Source organism: Pinus tabuliformis, chromosome 4_2 (genome assembly GCF_031772625.1).
Source record: "Pinus tabuliformis cultivar Carrire ecotype Pingquan chromosome 4_2, CPIR1, whole genome shotgun sequence".
NCBI classification, from domain to species: domain Eukaryota; kingdom Viridiplantae; phylum Streptophyta; class Pinopsida; order Pinales; family Pinaceae; genus Pinus; species Pinus tabuliformis.
This window is the reverse complement of record NC_142304.1, coordinates 711,987,754-712,009,645: the sequence shown is the minus strand read 5'-3', so window position 1 is coordinate 712,009,645 and position 21,892 is coordinate 711,987,754. Positions and strand designations below refer to the sequence as shown.

Genomic DNA, 21,892 nt, shown 5'->3' with positions numbered 1-21,892 from the left:
GGGCTGACAAAGAGATTGACTTACCACCTCTGGGTGGAGATGCTAAGGAGGAGATAGCCCATAACCTAGAGGGCTTGACTGAGGGGATCCCAGACTACAGAGGATTCGAGGAGATTCCTAGGCAGTACCAGCGACACACCGCGGGTGTGTCGAACAAGATACACCGGCTGCTTCGACATGTGGTCTGAGCAGTAGTCTACTATAGAGAGCATAATGCATAGTAGACTTCTAGGTTTCTTTTCTGCAGATTTTTGAGAGACATGTGTCTCACGATGTAACTGAACACACATATTTTTTTGGACATATATATATATATATATATATATATATATATATATTTTGAGCGCCATGGTGTGCAACACATGATATACATCTATCTATGTTTTACTGTATCTACTTATTGTGTCTGAATGCTTGCTTATGATTTTTATAAATTGCGCAAATGTCTATCTAATACTTGGTTCACCAATGCATCAGTTAATGTATTTAGCCTTCTAGGAATGTGTCGATATGTGATATAATCAAAATTCCTTTCCAGTAAGCGAACCCATAAATACAACCTTAAAATTTGAGGATTTCTGATGGAATAACGCCCGTTAAGTTGAAGAACAACAAGCTGGGAGTCTAGATTCACAATCAATGCGTGAATATTGAGGTCAACAGCCTTAGCCAGTAATTCGATGACAATGCTATATTTAGCGACATTGTTTGTGGTACACCCTAGACAAACACCTTGAAGATCCACTAACTCGCCGTGAGGATCATAGATAACAAATGCTGCAGAGGAAAGATTTCGGGTACTGCAACAGGAACCATCAACGAAACCCATATAAGGTGCGACAGACATCTGCATAAAAAGTAAGAAGGACACAATAAGCAACAAACGCTTACACACCAAGCCAAACATGTACAAAATGAAAAACACTCTTGTGTACACAGCAGTGCATGAAAGACTCATGCATATTATTTCTTAAGATAAAGCCCATTCCGAGGCTTATCCAAAGGGTTACCTTCGTAATCAATTAGCTCATAAGCCCCCTTTTGCAATACTCGTTTGACGATATTGGGCCCATGCCGCATGGGTTCGAATTTGCCTGCCCCCACCTTATCATTAGCTTGATAATACAGCAGAACTAAATCTCCCTCTGTGAAGGAACGTGGATTGACTATCTGATCAAAGTGAGTCTTGACTCTCTTCTTTTGTGCTTCAATAACTAAAGAAGCAAGTTGACAAGTCTCATCAAGTTGTTCTAGATAAAGAAGGCGTTCTTCCACCAGAGTAGTATTTGGGAGCAATTTGACAACTAATTTGAGAGAAGGGATCTCGCATTCAATCAGGAGTGTAGCTTCCAGACCATAAACCAGTTGAAATGGTGTGAATCCAGTCGCATCTTTAACCGAGGAACGGTAGGCCCATAGGGCAGAAAAAAAAAAAAAATTTGCCAGTTGGACTTGTGCATTCTGATGGTACGCTGAAGCATAGTAACCAATACCTTGTTTACGGCTTCGACTTAGCCATTGGCCTGAGGGTAATAAGGCGTCAAACTATCGTGACGGAAGCCTAATTGGGTTGTCAACTCAGTCATCATATAATGGAAATGGGAACCATGATCAGTGACTATAGCCTGAGGGACTCTGAACCGGGTAATCACGTGATTGAATAGGAATTGTGCAGTTGTCTTACTGTCGTTAGACAATGTAGGCATTTCTTCAGCCCATTTTGTAAAATAATCGACGACAACAATGATAGACCCATGCCCCTTGGCGAAGCGAGGGTTACAGATCATAAAATCAATGCCCCATTTAGCAAAAGGGCCTCTGGTAATGACAAGATGCAAAAGGGAAGGTAGCGCACACATCTTCCGCTGGTAAATTTGGCATGCGTGACAGGAACAAACAACCAGAATGCAGTCTTTAAATATGGAGGGCCAAAAGTAACCAACACGAAGGATTTTTTGGGTAGTAGCATAACCAGACATATGACCGCACACACGCCAGAGTGGCAATCATTTAGGACTCTTTCAGCTTCCTCGAAAGTCAGACAGCAATGGAGAACTGAATCAACACCGAGATGGTATAAAGTGTCTCCAACAATACAATAAGGCTAAGAATGGTGACGAATGCGTCGCCAAGCATCCTTAGACAAATCAAGATGGAAGGAAGACGTCTAGAGGTAGAAAATAATGTCACCGTACCAGGGATCGAGGGTACTGATCAAGAAAAGTGTGTCATCCAGAATGCGGTCCTCTATCCGAGAGGGAGCGAAAGTAGATGGTAACGAGAAAATCAACTCAGTGAAGACCAATGACTTTTTAGACTTGGCAGTAGTAAACTCCAAATCGAACTCTTGAAGGATAACAATCCATTTCGAGTACTTTTCCCCCAGCAATTGTGATGAGCCTCATAAATGGGTAATTTATGGGCTCATTTTACCACCTAACCTAGTCAAATCAACCATTCTCTTATCTTATTGTATGATTTTCTGATTATATTTATGCTTATAGGGTGAGTTGAGTTAGTTATTATGCCATGTGGTCTAACATGTATTTAATGCAGATTATTGATGGATTTCGAGGTCAAAGTCAAGGATCTAGTGGTAAAACTGCAGCAATAACTCAAAGTAGACAGAGGAGAGGACTTATAGGAGGGAATCCCCCTCATTTATTGCTCCTCACTTCAAATTCCCCTTCATTCAGCTCGGAGTACAAGCAGCCGAATCATGTGGCCGAGAAAGTGGAAGATGATTGATAGTTATCTCAAGTTTTGGGAGCCAAGCCTCCCTGATTTTAAGGAAGTTGTTGGTAGCTTCAGATGTATAAGTAGAGAGGCCTAGGGCCTCACTAGGGTCGACTTTTTTTCTTGTGTAAACTTTGCTCAAATTTCGAGCTTACTATTTTATGACAGTTTTATGTAATCTTGCTATTTTTTGATAATGAAGATGGAATCCTTTTTGAGCTAGCACTGAGTTACCTCAGAGCGCTAAAGCTATTGGGTTAGGACCCAATCCAAGTAGCCAAGATTCTCTTTACTTGTATTTGTATGCTTTACTTCAGTTTGTAGATTAGTTTGTTGTTAGATGTATTTCTCTTATGGTTAAGAATAGGTTGCTTTTGATGATTTAGTAGCTTGCTTCCATTTTTTCTTTCTGTAGTAGGTTAAGCAATGATCAAAGAAGATTCAAAAGGCTAGCAAGAGTGCCTTGGCCTCTTCCTCCCTCTGGGACCATGATTTGAGGCAAAGATTCTCTTGTTGCCCCAAAAACACAAATTTTCCTCATTCCTAGGACTTCTAGTGTTTGCTGCTCTCTAGTAGGTTGATAGTCCAGTTTTGCTTTTCTTTAGATCTTTTTTATCATGTTCACTTCCTGATTTACAATAGTCCTTTTGCATGCTTTCCTTTCTTACAGCATTTCCTAGCATTTCCTTCTATACATCATAGTTTAGGCCATTTTAATGCAAAACTCTGTTTTTCCTAGGATGCACTCATTTCATTGGTTGCTTGATTTTCTTGATTGAATGTCAGTTTCTATGCAACAAATCTCTTCCAGTAGTAGGCCAGCTTACTAGCAATCACACTCTCCATCTGATCCATGCCTTATAGGTCTCCCAAACCTCACCTCACTTCTGCCCTGGTTTCCTTCATTTTTCATAGAAATTCCTCCTCTCTCCTTGAGCAAACCTAATCATCTTTCTCTCTCCTGGTGATTCATAGTAGACCTTAGGTGCCCTAACACCTCATTCCAACCTTCATCCACCTTTTCCACCCACTCTCACACCCTCAAAATAGCTAAAATTTCTCTCAATCTCCTCTTGTAGTTTCCCTGTTTTCCTCCTGTAGTTTTCCTGTGTCCTCCTATAGTTTTTCCTGTAGGCTTTCTTTTGAAGGCCGAGTGTGGGAAAAGCCTTTAGAAGTCCACCTAAGACCTCCTAGGACCCATCCACACCATCCTACATCCTCCCAACCTCCAAAACCTCCCTCTAACGCCACCTGTTCGCTACCACACTCACACACAATAAATTAGATGCATGTTAAATTCAAATAAAAACACATAAAAATCCAAAAATATGTTTTTTCTTATTTACTTCCAGAAATACCATGGTTAGATGTTTTTACTTCCTTGACTAGGTAATGGCATTTCTTTCATGGTTTTTATCGTTTGGAAAAAGTAGAATTAGCTTGTTAATTAGGATTTACTAGGTTTTGTTTTACATTCCAGTCTTTCTCCTTTCTACAATTAGAATAGCATATGTAAAGTAATCTTTCTTTCCTTTCATCACACATAGAGCTTCTTTTGAAATCTATAGAATTTGGCTTGAGCTCCTAGTGATCTCGCGCCGGCTGACCAAGTGACAACCTGCAATGAGAACTAGTACTTGTGCATATAGCACTGACGCTTCCAAGTTTGTTACGAACTACCAGGTTGATAAAAGTAAAGTTGGTAGCCCAAGAGTTGCAGCATTCTTGCTGCAATACTAGAACTCACCACTTTTTTGCGTCGTTTCCGAGGAAGCGTCAGAGTATTCTGTGATTACTGCTTTCTTCTATTTCCTATTGCAACATTCTGCTAATAGTTTATTTCGACAAAAGTAGACTAGTCATTTCTTTTCTTTTAGTTCTGCATTTCCTTGCTTTCCTTTTCAATTCTGCAAATTTCCATTCAGCAAGTTCATTTCAGCTAGTTGCAATTTGTTTTGTTCAATCACAATTTCAGTTTCTACAAGTACTTTCAGTGTGGGGAAAAAGAAACAAAAAAACAACCAAAAATATTTCCTTTCATGCCTCGTAGGAGTAGAGATAACTTAGGAAAAATTTGCCCAACACCCCCACTGCTTCACACAGCCAACCTTCTCTCTTCTTCAGTGGCTGAAATCAAGAAGAACCCTTAGGTGAACATCCAGACATATTTGAAGAACCTATAGGGGAAGAAGAAGAAGAAAACATTCCTCTGGAGCCAATGGCTGAAAACATAAATGCTAGGGGAAATGGAGAGAGAATAGAGGGTACCTTCCCCATTTAGGAGACCAATGGGGACACCAAAATGAAGAATATAAGTCCTTCAACCCTACCTCACTTCCATGGTCTGACTACAGAAGATCCTGACACCTTCTTGTTCGAGTTTGTTGTCATCTGTCGAACTTATGACTATGCAGAAGACGAGCAAAAGTTGAAATTGTTCCCTTCTACTCTCAAGGATGCAACACTGCACTGGTTCATGGGATTACCTGGCAATAGCATCACAACTTGGGCTCAGATGCAGCAGGCCTTTAACAACAAGTATCGAGACTATTGTAGGTCAAAAGATACTAAAGAAGAAATCTTCCGAATGACCATAGGAAGTGATGAGTCCCTGGAAGACTATGAAGAGAGGTTCCAGCTCAGTTACAAAAGGGTCAGGTGTACACTTGACCCTGAGTCTCTAAAGTTGGTCCTGCTCAAGGGAATTCGGGAAGACCTTTTAGACACCCTCCATCTACTAGCTAGGGGAGACATCTACCAACTATCCTATGAGGACATAAAGATTGCTTTTAGAAACCATTCTAGAGCAGCCATAAAGAAAGGTAGGGGAATTCAACCCATAGCCAGTGCCTCTTCTTCCAATTCATCCATTAAAGGTGAAATTGGAAACATGCTGGAAGAATTCAAGAGTGAGACGTTGTAGACTCTTGCCATGCAAATGGATACCTTACAAATCAAAATAAAACAAGAGGAAGCAGAGAGGGCTTTGGCCATTTTTTGCCCTTGATGCACCAAGAGGCATCCTAGGAATGAATGCCCATTGAACTCTATAGAGGTTTGTTCAGTCTGTGAAGAAGATCATTCTACAGATAAGTGCCCTTCCTTGCCCGAACTTAAATCTGTATACCAAGGGGTCGAAGGAACCACTGAACAGATCTATTACATAAACCAAAGGAGGCCGCATGGACCTAGACCATACCAATAGGGAATGCAAGGGACATCTCAGGCATACTACAACCCCAACCAAGTCACCTCCATACCTTCTTGGGGCCCCCCTGCTCATCCTTCCTGGTCCACGCCTCCTGTTCTTCACATCTCAATATCATGCCCAACCAGCCACCCATTCATTTCAATCCTATGCTCAGCCACAACCTCAGTGGAATGCATCTCATCAGGGGTGGAGGCCCCAATACAACTCCCTTCTCACTCTTTTGCCTCCACCACTTGCTCAACCACAACCGTTACCTTCTGCTCCACCAAGGCAACCCCAAATGCTTGCCTAGCCAAATCCAAACCCGAACAACAAACAGGCTCAACAAGTGTATAGTGGGGAACCATCATGCCCAATTTATGCTGTGGAGATTCAAGAAATTAACTTGCAATCCAGGAAAGTTCTCCCAGATAGCCAGCCTCCACCCAGGGAGGTTGAGGAAGATAAAGAGGAAAGCGAACCTAAAGCAAATCCACCCTTTCCTGAGAGACTATCCATGACAATCCAGCCTACCCCAGCAGAGACTGAACTCCTCGGAGAATTGAAACATTTATGTGTGAAGATACCACTTCTCCAAGCCATAAAAGATGTGCCTATCTACAATAGGTTGATTAAAGAGAAGTGATTTAGGCATCTAGGAAGGCGCAAGAGAGATTCCCCAACCATCAATGTCCTAGGACAACTGTCCGACCTGATGTTGGGGTAGATAATCTGTCCAAAATATTTGGACCCTGGAAGCCCAATAGTTGATGTCCACATCAATGACACAATGGTCCCACATACCTTGATTGATCTGGGAGCTACCATTAATGTGATGACAAAGGACACAATGCTCAAACTTAACCTCCAAGGCTCCTTGAGGAAGACCACGATAGTGCTGCAGCTAGCAGACTGCTCCACAGTGACCCCTGAGGGGATTGTGGAAGATGTGATGGTCTCCATTGATTCTTGGGAGTACCCTGTTGATTTCTTAGTTCTCTAGCCAAAGGCAAAGCTCACTGGGTATCCTCTCATTCTGGGAAGACCCTGGTTGGCTACAGTCGATGCCTACATCAGCTGTCGAGCTGGGAACATGACCATAAAGAACGGGCACATGTCCAAGCAGTTAATCCTATATCCTCCTTCCCAACCCTTGCTAGAACATGATCTACCTCTCTGGTTGGAGGAGGAGGATGAGGATGAAGTTTATTATGCACCACTTTGTGCATTAGAAATCACCATGGGGGGGAAACCACAAGATGAGGATGATATGATTGAAAATTTGATTCAGAATCCACCTCCCAGTGTATCACCATTAGAAGACATAGTAAGAGAAACCCAAAACAACCCCTCAACTGATCTCTGTGTGGCTAACCCCACTTCTCTCCATGTTAAAAATATAGAGTTCGGCCCAAAAAGAACATTGAAAATCAATCCATCCCTATCTACTTCCCAGGAGAAGGAGCTATGCAGCATATTGAGAAAACATCTAGATGCCTTCGCTTGGAGTTATAAGGAGATGAAGGGAGTGCACCCTTCAGTATGTACTCATCATATATACATCAAGGAAGATTGCAAGCCAGTCAGGCAGCCTCAAAGGAGGATGAACCCAGCACTTAAAGATATTGTTAAGGAAGAACTGCAGAAATTGCTTGATTTAGGATTCATCTATCCCATCTCTGACAGTTAATGGGTCTCTCCTTTAGTGTTAGTGCCAAAGAAAAATGGTAAGTGGAGAATTTGTGTCAACTATTGGGAATTGAACAAAGCCACTAAAAAGGACCATTTTCCTTTACCTTTCATAGATCAAGTGTTAGATGGTCTAGCAGGGAAAAAGTTTTTCTCCTTCCTAGATGGGTTTAGCGAGTACAATCAGATTCAAATCAGCCCAGAAGACCAAGATGAGACCACTTTCACTTGTCCTTGGGGTACCTTTTCATGTTGGGTCCTTCCTTTTGGTTTGTGCAATGCTCCAACCACTTTCCAAAGAGTGGTATTGAGTATATTTTTTGAACTGGTTCATGATGCAGTAGAAATATACATGGATGATTTTACTCCTTATCGCTCTGACTTTCAGGAAGCTTTAGCTAACCTAGGAAAAGTTCTAGATAAATGTATTGAGATGAACCTATCCCTTAGTCCGGAAAAATGTGAACTTTTGATGACTGAAGGGACCGTGCTAGGTCATGCAATATCTCAACAAGGACTGCAGGTGGACCCCAAAAAAATTGCTATCATCCAAAGGGTCCCACCTCCTCAAAAGGTGAGAGATGTCAGAAGCTTCCTAGGCCTAGTTGGATATTATAGGAGATTCATTAAAGACTTCAGCAAGTTAGCCTCTCCTTTGTTTGGCCTCCTAGGCAAAGATGTTGAGTTCATATGGTCGGAAAACTATCAAGAAGCCCTAGATACCTTGAAGAGCAAGCTAGTAACTACCCCAATTCTCAGAGGCCCAAACTGGGCCTTACCCTTTCACATTCACACAGATGCCTCAAACAAAGCATAGGAGCAGCCTTAGGACAAATTGATGAAAATTTACCTTATTCCATATACTTTATAAGCAAAAACTTGTCAAAGGTAGAGTTAAACTATATAGTGACTGAGAAGGAACACCTAGCTGTCGTGCATTCCTTAAACAAATTCAGACATTATATCACAGGCTATCAAACCTTTGTGCACATTGATCATGCTACAATTAGATATTTAATGAACAAACTAGATGTAAATGCTCGCATTATTAGATGGTTGCTTTTACTGCAGCAGTTTGATCTGACCATTATTGATAAGCCTGGTAAAGAGAATGTTGTTGCTGACTTTTTGTCTAGAGTAAATTTGCCTGCAGGTGAAGAAGGAATGGTGGATGACCAAATGCCAGATGAACACCTATTTGCTATATCAGTACTCTCTCCATGGTTTGCTAATATAGAAAACTACTTGGTTTCAACACAATTCCTACCACACCTATCCTCAAAAGAGAAGAGTAAGATAGTAAGGAAAAGCACCCCTTTCACCTGGATTGGAGGCAATCTCTTCAAACTTGGCCCAGATCAGATCTTGAGAAGATGTGTCAGGGAGGAGGAAGTCTTTGACATCCTCCTAACTTGTCATGACGGGCCTTGTGGAGGTCATTTTGCAGCAAAAAGAACCGCCTTCAAGATATTGCAAGCAGGCTACTACTGGCCCACTCTTCATCAGGATGTGAGGAGATACACGAGCCAGTGTGATCGGTGTCAGAGGATGGGGAAACCCACTCCAAAGGATGAAATTCCCATGCAACCTCAAGTGACCTTTGAGCCATTTGAGAAGAGGCGCATGGACTTTGTGGGGCCTATCAACCCCCCTCAAAGCAGAAGCAGTACATCATTTTGTGCATCGACTACCTGACAAAGTGCGCAGAGACAAAAGCTATCAAAGCAGCGACAGAGGAAAAAGTAGCTAAGTTTTTTAGGGAAAACATATTCTACAAGTTCGGGTATCTGAGAGAGGTGGTCACAGACCAAGGCAGTCAGTTCACTTCCAACCTGATTGAAGACTTGCTCACACATCATAAGATCAAGCACAGGAGTTCCACCCCTTACCATCCACAAGCCAATGGAAAAGTGGAGGTCACTAATAGAGCATTGGAATGGATCCTAACCAAGGTAGTGAGCAGCAGCAGAAAAGACTGGGCAAACAGATTAGTTGAGGCCACTTGGGCCTACAACACAACAAGGAAGACCACCACCAGGTTCACACCCTTTGAACTGGTCTATGGGAAGAAGTTTTTGTTGTCAATAGAGTTTGAATTCAATACCCTAAGGATGGCAGGTCAGTTGTACCTAGACCTTAGCCATGCACAGAAGGAGAGGTTACTTCAGCTCAATGGATTAGATGAATACAGATTACAAGCCCTTCTCCACACAGAGGTAGTTCAGCTTCAGAGAAAGATATGGCATGACAGAAATATCAAGGAGAAGTAATTCCAAGAGGGAGATTGGGCACTACTCTATGATTCAAGATACAAGGATTTCAAAGGCAATCTGAGGACAAGATGGTTGGGACCCTACACTATGGAGAAATGCAATAACAATGGTTTAGTTCTGATCAGAACCATTGATGATGAAGCCATCCCCATGCTTGTCAATGGACATCGGTTGAAAGTCTACAAGAAACCCCTCTCCAAGCAAGAGTTTATTGAAGATTTGAAAAAAACAGTGATGGTAGTGGAGCATGTCTTAGCTTCCAATTCACCCACTCACTGAAGGAAAAAGAGAAAAAATAAGGACTCAAGTGAAAACCTCTATGACGCGCTTGAGTCCCATCATTGGGTTGAAAACCTCTTCTAAGGCGACCCAATGATGTCAAAAAAAAAAGAGAAAAGAATAAGATACCTGGCTGAAAACCTCCCTTGGAGGTGCCCAAGGCAGGCAATTAAGGTGAAAACCTCTCTGAGGCGCCCTAGTTGTTTTCCAAAAAAAAAAGAGAAAGAAAAAATGAATTTTTATTGCATTGCAAGTTTGCAGGGGGACTACAGGGAGAAGAAGAAGGTGCCAAGGGGACCCTGACATTCATACCAGAATCCATCTCATCTTCTACACACCTTCTTCCATCATTTTTGGCATCTCTTTCACCCCACTGTACCTCTTCTTCCAAAACTGTGTTTTCTACAGGAGATTCCTATAAGAATTACAGAGAGCCAAAAGTGTCCACAGGGGGCAGTTTGAGGGACAAGAAAAGCTTCATGAGGAACCTATAATCCCTCTTACCATCTTCAAACCTCCTTGCCATCATTTCCAAGCCTGCATCACACTCCAAGCATCATTATCATTTTTTTCCTTTCCAAGAAAAAAAACAGAAAAAACAGTTTTTTAGTTTTGAAAAAAAAAACAAAAATAAAAGGAGAAAAAGGCACCATTAACTTTACCTGAAGCTTACCTACTATCCCTCCATCATTTATCTCCACCTCTGGCATCATTCTCGAGCTCCAAGCACAGGGAAATAGCTGAAGTTTCAAGGGGAGAAGTAGCTACAGGAGCTCCTGTAGGAATTCCTGTAGCAGCTGAACCCATAGAAGTCTAGCACCAGCAGCAAGGGACAGCACATCTGAAGGTTGAAAAGGCACATGCAGCTCAGCTCCAACAAAATAAGAACCTGCAAAAACACACAACAACACATCAGCAAGCAGAGACAGTATGCACGAAGGAAATGAAGGCATGTAGCAAAGAAAGCCACAACACCTTACAGTCGATGCCAGCAAATACACTTGGATTACAAGTAAGTAGCTAAGTCACTCCTCTATCTGCATTTGTGTAATTAGGAACCATACAAAGACAACGAGATGGTTGAAATCGAAAGACGGAAAGGTGGCCAATTAACTTGGCCACCTTCATTTAGTTGACTCCACTTAATCGAGATATCACCCACACGTGCGCACAGTCAACTCCAGCAAAAGATGCGAAGGACAGGTAGTGGGAGGAAGAGTTAACTCCATTGTAGTAATGAGGGGATGATTACGAGGGGGGTCATGATGACCAAGCAGGTGGGGACTAACAGTCCTAATCTGGGCAACATACACCTTGCCAGCTCAGCACTCATAACCGAAAACAGCCATAGAAGGTAATGAGAAATCCTCCCCACGCATTCTCACCACCTTTTCTTCAGTTTCTCCTTGTAACTCAGCCACACAACAGTCTTCTTATGCCCCCATAGCCTTGTATCCACCATCCTCCATCGATTTCCTCCATATTTTGCTCTCGGCATTTTCTACAGGAACACATACAGGAAATCTGCAGGAGGGACAGCGAGCTTCTACAGGAGGGGCAGTGAGTCATTTTGAAGGGAAGAAACGTGATTTTTGGCACGAATTTCGGTCTAAAGAGGTAGGGTTCATGAAAGCCCTCTGTTGAATATCAAAATGTGAAAGATTTGGTCTCAAATTGAAGATAAAATGAGTCTTTAAGAGGGTAGAAATACATAAAAAAAAAAAAAAAAAAAAAAATTCTATTTTTTTTTTAAAAACACACTCCCCTCTGTTTTTCTATTTCACTCAAAATTATTTGTCTCCACCTCCATATCTGGTTTTTCAAAAGAAGTACAGGCAGTATGACAGGGGGGTTTATGAGAAAAGAGCCCACTAACTCCACTAGACTCCATGCACATCCTCAAGTAGTGGAAATATTTACAAGGGCAAACTGGATGAATTTCCTTGAGAAGTTTAGAGGGTTTGATGATGAAATTTCCCATGAATTTGCTCTCTCTCTCTACTCCCTCACACAAGAACTAATGCTACTATAACCGTTAGAGGCCTCTCCATCGAAATAACCACTGAATTCATTAGTAGGGTCACTACCCTTCCTCTTGGGGTGCCTTGGAGTAAAGATGAGAAAATAATTGGCCAGGCTACCAAGAGGAAAATTTTCCAAGATAATGAAACCCCTGTTGAAGACAAAAATGGAATTAGGAGGGCCAGTGTACCATATCCCTGGGATGAGGTTAGCTACCAAGTGATCAAATACATTTCTTGTGAGGGGAGACACAACATTGTTTATGGATATCATTTCAGAATCTTCCAAGAATTGAGATATGGCATGGATACCCCAGCACATCAAAAGCTCACTATCCCTTACTTTCTCCTTCAGTCCCTCATTGACTCCAGCACCAAGGTACAAGAAGGAAATTCATAGCAGCTAGTTCACCATGGCCTAATCAAGATCCTAGTAGAGGAAGCCCTCTATACCCTTACAATCCCTATAGCATGGGAAGTTTTCAGAAATATGACAGCTGAGGATGACATCAAAGCATTAACCTATGATGTCAATCCTGTTGTCAGTAAGGAGGGAGAACAACAAGGAGGAGAAGATGAAGCCATTGGTGACATAGCATAGCAAGAGAGGAAGGAGGAGAGAAAAGAAATAGAGGAGGGGAGAGTTGAAGAGACAGAACAGGAGGTAGAAAAAGAGACAGAGCAGGAGGAGGAAAAAGAGACAGAAGAGGGAGAAAAGGAGGCAGAGAGGGCAGAGCAAAGAGAAGAGTCCCCTAAAAATTTGGAAAGAGAAGCAGCAACTGCCCTCACTACCCTCGGTACACTAGTCAAGCAGAAGTCCATGTATTTCAGGGCAAGGAAGAGTACCAGAATTAAAATAGGCAAGCCTCAGCCCTCATCAAAGACTCCCATTAACATTGAAGATTCACCATCTGCCAAGGTGAAAGAATCTCCTTCCAAGACACCCATAACCTATGAAAGGAGGACTACAAGATCTTCTACATGGAAGGGAAAGGCAATTCTACAGGACCCCAAACCAAACCTACAGGAGGCTAAAACAGTCCTACAAGAGACACTGTCCAAACTACAGGAGACACAAAAACTTGAGGAAAAGATAGGAGGACAGCCAGAGGTGAAAGAGGAAGCACAAGAGCTACAAGAACCTGACCCCCAACCTAATCTTGACTCCTATTACAGACTACTTGAGGGAGGCAAGATAATCCCATAGAAATTTGTAATTCCATTGTTTTTCGAATTGGAAAAAGAGAGAGTGAGAATGCATAGGTGGATGCAGATAGCCAAGTCCAAAGGAGTTGAGGATACTGGGCACATGGAAGACAAACTCAGGGAAATGGGAAAGGAATTGAGTGCTCTCAGAGGTAGAGAAGCCATTACAAGAAGCCACCTTGAGAATGAGAATGAATTACTAAGGAGGCAGCTGCAGGAGAAAGAGACTCATTTGGCATACATGGCCAACTTATCCATAGAAGCATTACAATGCAGAACACCAGCCAAATCTTATGGCCTCTATCTGAAGGATCAATTGTTTCAATTCCAAATAAAAACTTTGGCATAAAGAGGCATAATGCCTTTCCAAGACTACAGGAAGTTCATGGATTTGTGTGACCAAAGCACCTCCGAGGACAAAGCAAAGATGGCAGAGTTCTATTTACACAACATGTCCCTCATAGACCTGAATGTGTGGGACCCCAATGCCAAGCTATGGGATTCGCAATTAATGGTCATGGCGTCATGGATGAAATATGAAGAATTGAGGGCAGCAAAAATGAAAAGATTGTTAATAAAATAGCAGAATGAACCATTGATGATAAGAGCTGAGCCATCAGATCCTATGACACTCATCAGCGCACACAACCTGCTTGTTAATGACCCTCAGATTGCCCCTAAATATCTAGCCAATCAAGAACAAGCCATTACACACTTTGAAGATATGCTTAGGCTACTTGGGGATGACTGTGTGCATGCATGCATGAGAAGATGGAACACCCTACCCCACAGCTTGCAGATCAGAGAATATCGTTCCCCCATGAGGCTGAAGGAGGCATTGAAAAGAGTGCCAATGTACAAGCGCTCCATGCAAAGGCAGAAGGTCAACTGGATTGGCCTCAAACTGGGTCCTCCACTCATATTAGGCATGCTGGAAGGCAGAAGAGAAGAAGAAGAGAAGGATCAGTGGAAGTACATAGACAGAAAGCTGGGATTTTATGGACAACATGAGCAGACCACATCAAAAGCCTGGAATGCTAGGGAGGCCACCAGGGCCATGAAAGACCAAGAGATTGACTAGGTTGCTCAGAGGATGAGCAACACCTTCAGTAGGGGGGTGATGATGGGCCTCATAAATGGGTAAATATATGGGCTCATTTTACCTCCTAACCTAATCAAATCAACCATTCTCTTAGCTTATTGTATGATTTTATGATTATATTTATGCTTATAGGGTGAGTTGAGTTAGTTATTATGCCATGTGGTCTAACATGCATTTAATGCAGATTATTGATGAATTTCTAGGTCAAAGTCAAGGATCTAGTGGTAAAACTGTAGCAATAACTCAAAGTAGACAGAGGAGAGGACTTATAGGAGGGAATCCCCTCATTTATTGCTCCTCACTTCGAATTCCCCTTCATTCAGCTCGGAGTACAAGCAGTTGAATCATGCACTAGAAGGCAGTCGAGAAAGTGAAAGATGATTGATAGTTATCTCGAGTTTTGGGAGCCAAGCCTCCCTGATTTTAAGGAAGTTGTTGGTAGCTTCAGATGTATAAGTAGGAAGGCCTAGAGCCTCACTAGGGTCAACTTTTTGGCTTGTGTAAACTCTGCTCAAATTTCAAGCGTACTATTTTATGACAGTTTTATGTAATCTTGCTATTTTTTGATAATGAAGATGGAATCCTTTTTGAGCTAGCGCTGAGTTACCTCAAAGGGCTAAAGCTCTTGGGTTAGGGCCCAATCTAAGTAGCCAAGCTTCTCTTTACTTGTATTTGTATGCTTTACTTCAGTTTGTAGATTAGTTTGTTGTTAGATGTATTTCTTTTGTGGTTAAGAATAGGTTGCTTTTTATGATTTAGTAGCTTGCTTCCATTTGTGCTTTCTGTAGCAGGTTAAGTAATGATCAAAGAATATTCAAAAGGCTAGCAACAATTCCTTGGCCTCTCTTCCTCCCTCAGGGACCATGATTTGAGGCAAAGACTCTCTTGCTGCCCCAAAAACATAGATTTTCCTTATTCCTAAGACTTCTAGTGTTTGCAGCTCTCTAGTAGGTTGATAGTCTAGTTTTGCTCTACTTTAGATATTCTTTATCATGTTAACTTCCTGATTTGCAATAGTCCTTTTACATGCTTTCCTTTCTTACAATATTTCCCAGCATTTCCTTTTATACATCATAGTTTAGGCCATTTTAATGCAAAACTCTGTTTTTCCTAGGATGCACTCATTTCATTAGTTGCTTGATTTTCTTGATTGACTGTCAGTTTCTATGCAGCATATATCTTCCAGCAGTAGGCCAGCTTACCAGCAATCACACCCTCCATCTGATCCATGCCCTATAGGTCTCCCAAACCTCACCTCAATTCTGCCCTAGTTTCCTTCATTTTTCATAGAACTTCCTCCTCTCTCCTTGAGCAAACCCAATCATCTTTCTCTCTCCTGGTGATTCATGGTAGACCTTAGGCACCCTAACACCTCATTCCAACCTTCATCCACCTTTTCCACCCACTCTTACACCCTCAAAACAGCAAAAATTGCTCTCGGCCTCCTCTTGTAGTTTCCCTATTTTCCTCTTGTAGTTTTCCTGTGTCCTCCTGTAGTTTTTCCTGTAGGCTTTATTTTGAAGGCCGAGTGTGGGAAAAGCCTCCAGAAGGCCACCTAAGACCTCCTATGACCCATCCATAGCATTCTACATCCTCCCAAGCTCCAAAATCGCCGTCTAACACCACCTATTCGCTGCCACACTCACACACAATAAATTAGATGCATGTTAAATTCACATAAAAATCCAAAAAGATGTTTTTTGCTTATTTACTTCCAGAAATAGCATGGTTAGATGTTTTTTACTTCCTTGAGTAGGTAATGGCATTTCTTTCATGGTTTTTATAGTGTTTTTGGCAAAAGTAGAATTAGCTTGTTAGTTAGGGTTTACTATGTTTTGCTTTACATTCCAGTCTTTCTCCTTTCTGCAGTTAGAATAGCATCTGTAGAGTAATCCTTCTTTCCTTTCATCACACATAGAGCTTCTTCTAAAATCTATAGAAGTTGGCTTGAGCTCCTAGTGATCTCGTGCCGACTGACCAAGTGACAACCTGTAGTGAGAGCTAGTACTTATGCATATAGCACCGATGCTTCCAAGTTTGTTACGAACTACCAGGTTGATAAAAGTAAAGTTGGAAGCCCAAGAGTTGCAGCATTCTTGCTGCAATATTGGTGCCCACCAAATTGACGTGACAAAATGTATGTCATTGGGTTGCAATCTGAAATCACAGTTATTGTATGCAACAAAATGTAATGACGAAAGTGTTGGATAGCTTGAACAACTGCCAAGGTGAGCTTCTTGATATAAGAATAACGAGTCTCAGTGTCAAGGAGGTTGCGACTAAGATAATAGATAACATGCTCGGAAACATCATCGTCGTCTTGAACCAAAACCATACCAATAGTACTATCAGCGGCAACTAGATAAAGTGAATAGTCACGATGATAGTCGAGTGGATGCAACAAAGGAGCAGAAACAAGAAGTGTCTTGAGTTGCTCGAATGGCCTTTGGAAGATGTCATCCCAAATAAATGGGGTGTCACGCTTAAGGAGACGTGTGTAACCTTTAGCAATCTCAGCGTAGTTAGGGATAAAACGACATAGGAAATTGGCTTTTCCCTGCAAACTCTCCAACTGATGCAAAGAAGTAGGAGGGGTGAGATTCAAGATAGCTTTGACCTTGAGGGTATTGAGACGAATGCCCTCTTTAGAAACGACAAGCCTAAGGAGTCTTCTGGATTTGACGCAAAAGACACACTTATTCGGATTGAGACGAATACGGTAATGTCTACAGCAAAGAAAAATCTCGCAAAGGTGGTTCGGATGGTTAGAGCGTTTAGCTAAATGAGCTGGAAGATCATCCAGATACAACTAAACAATGTGACGGATGTCATGAAAAGCATAGGACATTGCTAGCTGGAAAGTGGCACCGACATTTTTCAGGCTGAAAGGGAGCTTTTTGTAAGCAAAATTACCCCATGGGCAAATGAAGGCGGTTTTGTGTTGATTGGCAAGAAAAATAATGATCTGGTTGTAACTAGAAAAGCCATCCATAAAAGAGAATATCTCACTCCCAGCACATTCGTCGATAAGCTAGTTAATGAAGGGAGTAGGATAGTTATCTTTCGGACATGTGCGATTGATGTCATGATAATCAACACAAACCCTAATAGTGCCTTGCTTTTTAGTCACATGGACAATGTTAGATACCCAGTTTGTCAATGGGATAGGATAAATAAACCCTGCCTTGAGAAGTTTCTCAACTTCTCCTTTGATGGTCGTGGCTTTTCTCGGGTGCACAGGGCGTAAACGTTGTCGAACTGGCTTTGCACCAGGGTACGTAGGTATCTCATGTACCACAATACTTGTATCAATACCAGGCATTTCTTCATAGGACCATGTGAACACGTCACGGAACTCATGGAAAAGGTTAGTGTAAAGTCGGATCTCCTCTGGAGAACAAGTAACTCCAATGTGAATATTTTCAACAATCCCTGGTTTAACAGAGATGTCGATGGGCATGGTTTTCGTAATATTTCCCATATTCCCTTCAGAGAAAACCTCATGAGTCAGGATAGGCATTTGAAGTGGCTGAGAAGGAATACAGGAAGCAAACTTATCTAGATAGGCAGTCATGGCCCCATGGCTTGGGAGAAACGAGGAATGATGGTGATGATCGAACCAAGGAGGATCCTCAAAAGACATAGTCTCAAGAATTGCTTCATCGAAAGGAAATGTCTCTTGTAACGGATCTGGAGAAACAGTATCTCCAAGCCAAAGGCATTGCACATACATGTCGAGAGATCTGCTCAAAGGAGCAAAGCCGGAAGATGAAACCAACACTAAAACAATTTCAACATAGTTGAGCTCAGCAGGGCTCAACAACATAACCTCACCCCATGAATCTACCTGATCGACGGGGGGAATCACCTAAGGATTAGGATTGATAGAAATCATATTAACAGAGGTGACATTGGGAGGTGGAAGTGAAAAAACACCCATAAGGGTAGGATCTTTAAAGAGTCCAACACCCACACTCTCATAGGGAATACTGGTATGCTCCACAAATGGAACATTGCCATCCGAGGAAGAGGAAGTGAAGAAAGACAACTGATTGACCGTGATGATTTTCCCTTGATGAGGAAAATGGAGTACATGAAATAACAATGAAGCTATGGCATGCATTGCATACATCCAGCTTCGCCCCAACAAAAGGTTGTAAATCAAATTAGCGTCAACAACTTCGACTTCGACTTCAACAGTCTTCCCTTCCAAGGTAATAGGAAAGTGCGAGAGAATACCAAATGGATGAGAATCTCTTCCATAAAAGGCTTCCAAAGTATTAGGAGATTGACTGAAAGACGAGGAGTCGATGGCCTTCCAATAAGCAACAGACATGATGCAAGTGGAGGCACCCTCATCAATAATAGTACGATGAATATTCTTCGAGTTAATGATGACTTGAATGAGAAAAGCAATTTGATGAGGCAATCGTGGCACATGGTTCTCAAGATCGAATGTAATTAATTCTGAATCAGTCGGGTCAATGCCACCAATGGCTAATAGCAGAGACTTCCATTGGGGGGGACAACTCTAGAGAACTTCCAAAGTAGACATAGCCGAAGGAGCTTGGGCTAAGTCTTCAACAATACTATAGTGTTGTGCGGCACGAGCATTGGGGTTATAAGAATATTTCCGGAGAACTCCCTTAGTAGGAGGTCGAATGACAGACTCAGTGCTAGGTCGTTCAATATGAAGAGGGCCAGAACTAGATGAAGGAACATTTGAAGGGACTTTAGGTTCCTTTCCAGCAGGCGGAGGATATTCTTTCGCTCAAGTATTCACATGAATAGGGATAGTCCCAGCCATAAAAACTTGGGAGCCAAAAGTGGAAGAGGATTGAGGTTAATCGACCACCATTTGAGTTTGCTGAGAGGGAAAAGGCTCTTTAAGTACAGCAAGAGTTCTTGGAGTCCCCTTAAGCAAACGACTAACTTCAGACCATTGAGGATAGTCTTTAGTGTAGTGATCCTCATCACAAATAAGACAAGGATACTTAGGTTTGCATTTAGCACCATCATCGACCAGAGGCTTAGGAGGGTCCTACTTCAGTGGATCGGCCTTATTTTTACCTTTCCCCTTTTTCTTACCTTTCGAATTTTTATCTACCACGGTGGACTGAACGGCATTGACTTTGGAGGTTTTGCTAGCATTAAATGTGGACTGAGAATCATTTTCACTAGGAGTGGTAGGTTTTTGCTTTGCAGGGGTCGTGGAAGACTTTTAGGAAGATGAAGCAACGAAACCAATAACACCGTCAACAGAAGGCGTCGATGGAGCTTTAGAAGTTCCAAGTTGTGGAGCAGCATGCAAAACATCATACAGCGTGCCAGATTGGGAATAAACCAAGTCAAGATACTGAGCACGCACAATAGCTTTCTCTTCAGTAACACATGCCCCCATAGCAATATCTCGGGCTATCAGACCGACAAAAGAGGTAGTAAACCAGTTAGTCAGAAGTTGATCAAGGATCCAGAACTTAATCAAATGGCATCGCCTTCTCCATTCATGAATATGATCAGACATGTGAGTAGTCGTGTCTTGTTTCAGAGAAGTAAGGAGATGTGTTCCTTCATTTCATTTTTACTTATTTATTTATTTACTTATTTATTTATTATTTATATTTCTTTATTTTTATTTTTATTATTTTATTTATTTATTTTTATTATTATTATTATTATTATTATTAATTTATTTATTTATTTTTTATTATTATTTATTTATTTATTTTATTTTATTTTATTTTATTATTATTATTATTATTATTTTTTATTTTTTTAACTGACATTATTTTGAACTGATTTTTAATATTATTTAATTATTGTCCCCTTTTATTTATTTTAAAATTTTAATATTACTTTTTTCCAATTTGCTTTTAACTTTGATAGTACTTATATTAATTTTATATATATTTTACATTACCTTAAGGTCCTTTATATAACTAATTTTATGTTGAAATTCTAATCTAATTATTTTTAACTAATTTTCTAACTAACGTAACATCTTTTGAATAAACTAACCATTGAATTATGATTGAATAAAAATACTCGTCAACCTATTATTATGATTTTAAGTATAAAAATATTTATATATATGTATAATACCAATATTAATTATTAAATAATTTAAATAAATAAATAAATTTTCTTTTCTTTTCAAATCAACCATTGAAATGATTAATCCTAACTTTTAATAACCTAGTATTATAATTATATTTATTAATTTTTATAAATAAATTCCTTTTTAAAACCAACCATTTACCTAATTTAACTTATTTCCATAGAAAAATAATAATAAAAATAGTAAAAATATTAAATTAATAAATTATAATTTTGACCTGGCTCCTAAGGTCAAAATTAGCCGTTAATCAATCTAGCCGTTGGAGACTCTGCTCAGGCTATTTATCATGCTAAGCTGGATCTGTTTCTTCAACTTGTCCTGATGATGAACCACACTAGTTGGTTCGAAACGCGTCGACAAATGATACTCCATGTGATTTTCGCTGAAAAATCTCTCACAATAGAGATGTGTTCCTGTTTCATAACAAATCGGTAACTGAAAATGGGTAAGAAATGCCATCGCAAGCGAATTGAAGTCTTGGAAAGTTCCACGGGTAAGCTCAATATACCATTTCACAGCGGAACCAGTAAGAGTCCTTTGAAAAAGATGGAGGCGGATAGAATCATCAAGCCATGAGTTAGATGAGCACCAGAGGTGATAAGTCATAACATGCACTTGGGGGTCCTCTCCAGATTTACCATCAAATTTAGGACAATCACCGAGAATTTTGGTCGGAACTGGTGGCCAATACGAATTATGAAGGATAGGGTCGTTTGTCAGCTTGGACACATCGGGCAGTTCCAAAGTTGCCAGAAAAGGTAATTGAGGATTAAAGGACATCATAGGTCTCTGATAAGGGCCAACATTAGGGTTCCAACCAGAGCCTTGTTGCCCCCACGGATTTTGTCCATAAGGGTTATAGTTAGGCGGGTTAATGCCATAACCTGGTTGTTGTCCCGGATTTTGACCGCCAGCAAACCATTGGTTACCAGCTTGACCAACAGGGGCAGCATATGGCTGCTAAAATTTTTGATAAGGATTAACCTGTGGTTGTTGATAATTTTGATACGGAGCACCTTGAGGTTGCCCTTGGGGTTGCTGAGGTACTTGGAGACCGTATTGCGGCTGAGATCCAAACTGTGCCTGAGGCCTAGGCTGCATTTGATAAATAGGTTGGGCTTGAAATCCAACTTGAGTTTGGAGACCGGGTTGAGTTTGGAGTCCAGCCTGAGTCTAGAAACTGGGTGGGGCTTGAGAAACAGCTAGCATCTGAACGCCCAGTTGACTGAGAGGTGGATTAATTTGATTGGACTGATGTCCTTGTTGAAACTGGGGTTG

The 21,892-nt window shown here is 41.2% G+C and overlaps 1 protein-coding gene across 1 annotated transcript; it reads right to left on the bottom strand.

Moving 5' to 3' along the window:
• Positions 1–963: 963 nt before the first annotated feature.
• On the bottom strand, positions 964–1,859 carry LOC149171487 (uncharacterized). Its single transcript, XM_089426001.1, has 2 exons — positions 1,685–1,859; positions 964–1,523 (listed from the first exon to the last, which is right to left on the bottom strand). The coding sequence occupies exons 1-2, from the start codon at positions 1,857–1,859 to the stop codon at positions 964–966; spliced, it is 735 nt and encodes a 244-aa protein (XP_089282127.1).
• Positions 1,860–21,892: the final 20,033 nt, after the last annotated feature.